Source organism: Lepidothrix coronata, unplaced genomic scaffold, assembly GCF_001604755.1.
Source record: "Lepidothrix coronata isolate B3197 unplaced genomic scaffold, Lepidothrix_coronata-1.0 Scaffold403, whole genome shotgun sequence".
Classification (NCBI taxonomy): Eukaryota; Metazoa; Chordata; class Aves; order Passeriformes; family Pipridae; genus Lepidothrix; species Lepidothrix coronata.
In genome coordinates this window covers 28,446-36,641 of record NW_016690583.1, presented here as the reverse complement: position 1 = coordinate 36,641, position 8,196 = coordinate 28,446, and the positions used below count along the sequence as shown (strand labels likewise).

General features: G+C 61.1%; 1 protein-coding gene across 1 annotated transcript in view; it reads left to right on the top strand.

The window, feature by feature from the left end:
* Positions 1-8,196, top strand: part of SND1 (staphylococcal nuclease and tudor domain containing 1) — a gene marked incomplete at its 3' end in the record, with an annotated part of 92,018 nt that overhangs the window by 59,158 nt on the left and 24,664 nt on the right. Inside the window, exons 11-14 of the mRNA XM_017839357.1 lie at positions 361-471; positions 2,054-2,126; positions 2,760-2,901; positions 7,362-7,471. Coding sequence (XP_017694846.1) covers positions 361-471; positions 2,054-2,126; positions 2,760-2,901; positions 7,362-7,471 — 436 coding nt within the window. The remainder of the gene's footprint in view (positions 1-360; positions 472-2,053; positions 2,127-2,759; positions 2,902-7,361; positions 7,472-8,196) is intronic.

The following is an 8,196-nucleotide window of genomic DNA, read 5'->3' as shown; positions in this document are numbered from 1 at the left end:
GGGGTTTTGGGGTGGGGGTTTTGGGGTGGGGGGTTGGGGTAGTGTCAGGGTTCTGGGGCGAGGTGAAGTTTTTGGGGTGGCATCAGGCTTTTTGTGTGGGCAGGTTTAGGGTGGCATCAGGGTTTTTGGGGTGCTCCTGGGAGACCCCCCCCGGGGCCCTCCTGTTGGGCCCAGTTCCTGGGACACGTCTCTGCAGGTCCCTTCCCTTGGCAGCGCTGTGGGATGGTTTGGGTTGGGATGGGGTGGGATGGGGTGGGACGGGATGGAATGGGTTGGGGGGAGTCTCCAGAGCCGGGGTGGGGTCGGGGGTTGGCAGTGCCCCCCAGAGCGGTGCTGAGCCCCCACCCTGTGCCCCCACAGCAACATCGCCGAGGCGCTGGTGAGCAAAGGCCTGGCCACGGTGCTGCGGTACCGGCAGGACGACGACCAGCGCTCGGCCCACTACGACGAGCTGCTGGCGGCCGAGGCGCGGTGAGTGGGAGGGCAGAGCTGCTCCCTGTCCCCCCAAGGGGTCCCCCCGTCCCCTCCTGGCCGTGTCCTGTCTGTCTATCTGTCCCCAGCCATTCCTGTCCCAGGGGCAGGTGTTCCAGGTGTTCCAGGTGTTCCAGGTGTTCCCGGCTCCCTGTGGAGTGATCCCACCGCTCAGCCCCCCTTGTGTCCTGGTACCCCCCCCTCCCCTCCCAGCCATGTCCCTGTCCACCTGTCTGTCCCCAGCCTTTCCTGGCCCAGGTGTTCCAGGTGTTCCAGGTGTTCCCAGCTCCCTGGGGAGTGATCCCACTGCTCAGCCCCCCCCGGGTCCCGGTGCCCCCCCATCTCCGCAGGGATCGCTGTTCCCGACCCTCGCCGCTCCACAGGGACGATCCCGGTGCTGGGAGCCCCCACATCCACGCGTGTCCCCGTGTCCCTGTCCCTCAGCCCGTCCTCCTGGATGGCACACGGGAATGCCAATGGATGCCCTTCCCTCTCCGGCTCGGCTGGATCCGGCGGCTCCGGAGGTGGCACCGGCACAGCCGAGCCCAGCGGGATGTGGGATCTCAGCTCCTCTTTGGCAGCAGATCCCGGCACGATGCCGAGAGCCGGGAGGAGCAGCTTGGAGGGGGCTGAGGCGCGTTCCCGGGCGAGACTCTCGCTTCTGAGGGAAAGGGCGGATCAATCCGGATAAACGGGCTCTCCCGCTCCCGTTCCCCCCGGCTCCGTGTCCGCGGGGTGGGCGGCCGGCAGATTGCTCGGAGGCTCATTCCTGGGATGTGCCTTTTGGGAGGCCTGGCAGGAAATCAGCATCTCGGAGCACTGCGGGGTGGGCGAGATTCCAGTCAGGCACTGGGATGCCCGGGCTGGGATGTGGCACATGGAACCTGGAGCAGCACTCCAGGTGCTGGGGGGCAGATCCTGGATGTGCCCACCATGGAGGTGCTGGATGTTCCCGCTCACTCCCGGTGAGTGGCGGAGGTGGCTTGTCCGTGCCGGAATCCCTGGCACATCCCGACTCCGTGGTTGTGCTGGCACTGGGCAGAAGAGCCGGCGGCTCCAGGGTGATGCCAGGGATGGAGGGAATGGGAGATTTGGGATGAGATCTGCAAGGCACAGATCTCCCAGTGGAGGGGGGCTCGGAGCAGTTGGGGTGATCCGTTCGACATTCCCGCTCTTCAGCAGAGCCCGGAGTCACATCCCAGACTGCCCTGCCTGTGCCTGTGCCATGGGCTCCTCCAGCCTCCCGGCACAATCCGGCCTTTCCCAGCCTCCCATGCCAAACCCTGTGGCAGGAGATCCAGGTCTGGCATCAGGTCCAGGACTGGCAACAAGTCCAGGTCTGGCATCGGGTCCAGGCCCAGCACCGGCTCCACCATCCCACTGGGTTTTCCAATCCCTTCAGTGCCCTCCAGGTATTCCCTCATTCAGCCTCCTCATTGCCTCCGTGTTATCCCGGGATGACCTTATTGCCATGACTGGGACTATCCAGCTGCAGTGCCCGGGCTCTCCCGGTGGGCACAGGGGTGACTCCGGCCCTTCCCGCCGCAGCAGGCGCTGACTCCCGCTGCTCCCTGTTTTCCAGGGCTATCAAGAACGGGAAGGGGCTGCACAGCAAGAAGGAGGTGCCGATTCACCGGGTGGCCGACATCTCCGGGGTAAGGAGGTGCAGGAATTCTGCTGGCACCGCTCTGCCAGGGGAGCCGGGATAAAATGGGAGAAAACCCCACCCCGAGCCTTTGATTTTGGGAACTGCTGGGTTTTTTCCCCCTTTCTTCCTTGGATAAATAAACTGGGAGTTGCCCCATGGAGCTCCGTGGCCTGGGAACCGGGTGATTGGACCCAGCACCGGAATGCCGGTGGGGATCGGGGATCCCCCAGCTCTGCCGAGGGAATATGGGGACCCTGACACCCCCCAGCAGCCCTGAGCGCTCGTTAAGTTTTCCTTAATGAATATTAATAAGGAATTATCCAGCCATTTGCTGCTGGGATGTTGTGGGGGGATCCTGGGAAAGGGGAGTCCCGGGATGCTCCGTTAGGGATGGTACGGGATCCATCCTGCCCGTGCCAGGCAGCCACTCCCGTGGGGTGTTCTGGGCCGTGTCCTGGGGTGCAGAGCCCATCCCAACCGGGAAAACTCGGATCCGTGCCCACGTCCTGCATCCCGGCTGGCACAGGGCACTGAGGAGCCCCCGCTGCTCCCACCCCGTCGGACACTGCGGTGCCGGAGGGTCCCCACGCTCCGAGGGAGTGCCCACATTCCCGGGCTGAGCCCCTTTCCCTCCCTGCAGGACACGCAGAAGGCGAAGCAGTTCCTGCCGTTCCTGCAGCGCGCCGGCCGCTCCGAGGCCGTGGTGGAGTACGTGTTCAGCGGCTCCCGCCTGAAGCTCTTCCTGCCCAAGGAGACCTGTCTCATCACATTCCTGCTCGCAGGTGGGCCCCCGGGAACACCGGGAACACCGGGATCCGCGGGACACCCCCGCTTATGGCGCCGGAGCTGCCCACGGGCTGCGCTGGGAGAGGGGGAGTCGAGCTTGGAGTTGGGAAGGGTGTTCTCCCAAAAAACTCAGGAGCAGGTGGGGAACCCCAAACCAGGAGGCAGGTGGGAAACCCCAAATGTGGGAGAAGGTGGGAAACTCCGGGATGGGAATGGGGATGCGGATGAGGAAGAACATGAGGAGGATGGTGATAGGGATTGGGATAAGGATGGGGATGAGGACAGGGATGGGATGAAGATGGGATAAGAATGAGGACAAGGATGAGGTTTAGGGTGAGGATGAAGATGATCAGAATGAGAACGGGGATGAGGATGGGGATGAGGATTGAGAATGAGGATGGAATGAGAATGGGGATGAGGATAAGCATCCCAAATCCCAGGCATTTCCACGTGCTGCCTCCTCAGCAGGCGGAGGGTGACCGGGATGGGGGTTCCCGTTGCCGGTGTGAGCGGCAGCTCCGTGAGCTCCTTGATCCTCCAGATCCCTGGCTGGGGGGTGGGGGGCGGCTCATCCCTGGCTCCCGTTTCCATGGCAATAACCGGGTTTGCCGGATGACCCTGAGCAGGGATCGTTCGCAACTCGGTTATGAAAAATTCAGTCGGTGCTTGAAGGGATCGGATCCGGGCATCAAACACTGGGAAAGGCAGAGCGGCCACTCCCACTGAGGGAATGCTGATCCCGGGGGAGCAGGGATGGAACTGGGGAGTCTTTGCCCATCCCTTCGTCCCCAGACCTGGGGACTGTGTCCTGTCCCTGTTCCCCTCAGATAACTGGGATGGGGTTTGGGAAGGGGGAGGCTCCGTACCTGCTCCCAGGGATGCTCCCAGTCCAACCAGTGACCTGGGATGGCCAGGAATGATGCTCCCAGTCAGAAAGTAATTTGGGGTGACCCAGGATTGTGCCACGGGATCCCCCTCTCCCCCCAGCCCCTCCCATCCCGGAGCCTTTTCCCATTGCATCCAGCCTGTGCTCCGGATGTCAGCAGATCCCAGAGCACCCCAGACGTGGCCAGCCCAGCCAGGGACCCCCAGTCCCCACGTCCCCCTCCAGGGCCCAAACACTGGGAGCAATGAGGACATTCCATCCCCGGATCCGGCTGGAGCGTGAGCATTCCCAGCCCTATCCCAAGCTGACTCCTGCCATGTGGAGCGTGTCCTAAACCTGTCCTTCTCCGTGTGCTCTTGCCTATAAATATCCTGGAGTCTGATTTTATCCATTGTCAAAGCCAGTGGGAAATGCTGGGAAAATGCAGCTCCCCCTTCCTGGCCACGGAGACATGGGAATTGTCAGGAGTGATGAACCTCCCACGTGCTTGGGAGGAGGAACTGGGATCGACTGAAATCTTTCTGGATTCCAGAGGTTGGCTCCACTCTGGAATCCCAGTGCCCACCACGGTGCCCCTGGGATCTGTAGGGATTGGGGTGGGGGGCTGGCACCTCTCTGGAGTCCCAGTGCCCACGGGATCCATAGGGAATGGGATGGGGGGCTGGCACCTCTCCGGTGCCGCAGTCCCTGCTCCGTGATCCTGCTCCTTGGGGGGTTGTTATTCCATGAGATTCCCTGCTCCACAGGGGTCCCTGTTCCACGGGTCTCCTCTTTGGATCTCCATGATCCTGCTCCATGGAGATCCCTGCTCCCCCCTGCTCTGTTCCAGCGGGGATTAATCCCCCAAATAATTCCATCCCATAAAACCCCACGGGCAGTGACAGCATCCAGCGGCCACGATCCCAGCAGGACCTTCCGGCTTTTGTTTTCCCTGGTTTTGATTGGTTCTCTCCCCGGTGCCATTCCCAACCCTCCTCTGCCAAGCCAGGAATAGGATAAATATCCGCCTTTTATCAACGCCTGCCTTTTTTATGGATATCAAATGCAAATGAGCACCATAAAGAGAAGCCAAGTCCCTTAAAATGTGACTCCAGGGATGCTCCCGAGGGAGCTCATCCCGGCTTTCCAGCTAAAATAGATCCGTCGGAGCACTATAAATATGTGCAAATAGAGGAGCTGCTTTAATCCCAAATTCCTCTCTCCTGGCAAAACTCTGGAGCCTGACGCCTTCCCGGGGCGGGGGCTGGGAGCGGCAGAATTCCCGAGGGATGAGGGGGAATGTTGGGGTGCGGGGCCACCTGGCTCCAGGGTGTCCCGAAATTCCCCAAGGAGGCACTGGAGCTGTGGAAGTGTGAGGTGGGGATGGGAATCCAGAGTTTTTCCATCTGGGTGTTCCCTCCATGGGGCTGGTCCAGCGCTGTGTCCACGGCCCCACTCCCGCGGTTCCTGGGTGTGCCCTCCCTCCTGCTCACCCCCATTGCTCCCAAAATCCATAAATCCCCTGGCAGATCGATCCCTGGCATTCCACCCCGGCACAGCCAGTCCTCGCCCGGAGCCATCCCATATCCCTGCGCTTTTCCAGGCACAGCAAGCTGGGGGAAGCTGTTTAAATCCCAGGAATTTGGGCTGGAAAGGTTCCTGCTCCAAGAGAGCTTCCCTAGGGAGATTTATTTTCTGTATTCCCACTGATGGCCAGGGAGGCCCAGCCCCTCCCAGCATCCCAGGGCAGGATCCTGCAGGCTGTTGTGGGATACCTGGGAATGCTGTGGGATACCTGGGAATGCTGTGGGATGCCCCAGGGTGCTGCGGGATGCTGCAGGAGATCCCAGGGATACTGTGGGATACCCTGGGATGCTGCAGGACACCCCAGGATGTGCAGGATGCCATGGGACACCCAGGGACACTCTGCAATGTCTGTGGGATGCCCTGGGATGCCCTGGGATGTCCTGGGATGCTGTGGAATTCCTGCCCCCATCCCTCCATCCCTCCGAGGATGGTTCCAGGGTCGGAGCAGCCCCCAGAGCTGCCCCTTCCATCCCCCAGCTCCGGCTCAGCAGGATTGTGCTGGAATTCTGTGGGAAGCCCAGGGGAGCGCGGTGGCTGCAGCACTTCCAGCCGCATCCCTCATTAATCCGTCACGGCTTCCCGGGAAGAGCAGCGGAGCCGCGGTTCGGGATTAGTTGCTATTTTTAAAGTGCTGGAGAACTTTTCCGGGTGCCAAACATCCCCTTCCCCTCTCCCTGCAGCATTCCCAGGGGGATGAGCACGTTCAGCCCATCCTTTTGAGCTTTGCCTTTTCCAGAATCTTCCCTTGGGTGGGTTTGGGAAGCGCCAGGGCCGGGAGAGGATCCGAAGTGAGATCCCAGCATGGAGGAGCCGGCAGCCGGAAAACGCTGCTCTCAGCTCGTGTGGTTTAAGGATTCCGGTGCTTCCTCAGCTCTTTCCTTATTATTTTGAGGGAAAAAATTCCAGTGTGGTGCATAAACCTTCAGCAGCTCCCAGTCCCCTCCACGGAGAAGGAGGAGAAGAAGGAGGAAGGGCCGCTCCGGGTCCTCATTCCCACTCCCAGCACGGTGCTGGGAGATGCTCCTTGTTGGAGAAACATGGGATCAGTGCTGGGATCGGAATCAGTGCTGGGGTTGGGATTAGTGCCGGAGTTGGGATCAGTGCTGGGGTTGGGATCAGTGGGCAGGGACAGGGCTGGAAGCTGCCTGGGAAGCTCCTTCTGGATTTCCTGGAAATGTTTGGCTTCCCTTGGAGGCAGCATAGCCTGGGAATGGGGATGGAGATGGGATGGGGGCAGGATGGGGGTACAACAGGGATAGGGATGAGGATGGGTGTGCAGTAGGGGTGGGAATGGGACAGGGATGGGAATGGGACGGGGATGGCGTGATGGTGGGGACGGGGACAGGGATGGGGGCCAGGATGGGGAAATGACAAAGGACAGGGATGAGGATGTGATAGGGATGGGGTCAGGGATGAGGATGGGTATCCAACAGAGCTGGGGATGGGGAGATGACAGGGCCAGGGATGAGGATGGGATGGTCTCAGTGACACAGGGACATCGTGGGCTCCGGGTGCTCCCGGATGCTCCGGGAACAGATCCATGTCCTTGTGCCTCCTGGGGGGATGGTGACACTGCTGTGGCCCTGGGGGTGTGACACCTTGTCACTGCCTTCCCGAAGGATCACGGCTCCGGCATGGAGCTGTAATTCCCGGCACTTCATTAATTATGCAAATTATGTAAATCGTAATTAATAATGCAGGACTTCCCTGTTTTCCAGGGCAGGGGGGTATCCCAGGGGTATCCTGAGGGCAGTGGGAACCTGAGTCAGGGAGAGAGGTTGCGAATGTGGGGGTCTGGATATGTCCCCACGTCCCCATCCCTGCTGGTCCTGAGCTATCCCATCCTCTCCCATGGCTGTGCCACCACTGGACCCTCCCGGAGCTTCCCACATCCCCCCTGACTCCGATGCCCCATTCCCTGCCCAGCCCATTCCCCGGGGGCCGTTCCCAGGGGGGCAGGGGGGTGACCTCGGCCTCACCCTCCTCCTCCTCTTCCTCCCCCAGGCATCGAGTGCCCGCGGGGTGCCCGGAACCTGCCGGGGCTGGCACAGGAGGGGGAGCCCTTCAGCGAGGAGGCCACGCTGTTCACCAAGGAGCTCGTGCTGCAGCGGGAGGTACGGCGGGACCGGCGGGATCCGCGGGATCCGTGGGATTGGGGGCATCCGGGGGCAGGTCCCAGAGGTACCGAGAGATCCTGGGAGTACTGAGAGTGTCCTGTGGGATGTGGAGAGATCCCGGGTGATTCTGAGAGATCCAGGATGACCCTGAGAGATCCAGGGTGTCATCAACAGTTCCCAGGGGACACTGAGAGATCCCAGGCAATACTGAGAGATCCCAGGTGATCCTGGGAGATCCTGGGTGATCCTGAGAGATCCTGGGTGATTCTGAGAGATCCAGGGTGTCACCAACAGATCCCAGGGGACACTGGGAGATCCCAGGCAATACTGAAAGTGTCCCAGGTGATCCCGAGAGATCCCAGGTGATTCCAAGGGATACCAGGTGATTCCAAGAGATCCCAGATGCCTTGGGCAGATGGAGGAGGGATGTAGGATGGATGAAAGGTGGGGGCAGGAGCGATGCAGGAGGGATGCAGGATGTGTGCAGGAGGGATGCAGGAGGGATGCAGGATGTGTACAGGATAGATGCATCAGGGATGCAGGATGTGTGCAGGAGGGATGCAGGAGGGATGCAGGATGTGTACAGGATAGATGCATCAGGGATGCAGGATGTGTACAGGATGGATGCAGGAGGGATGCAGGATGTGTGCAGGAGGGATGCAGGAGGGATGCAGGATGTGTACAGGATAGATGCATCAGGGATGCAGGATGTGTACAGGATG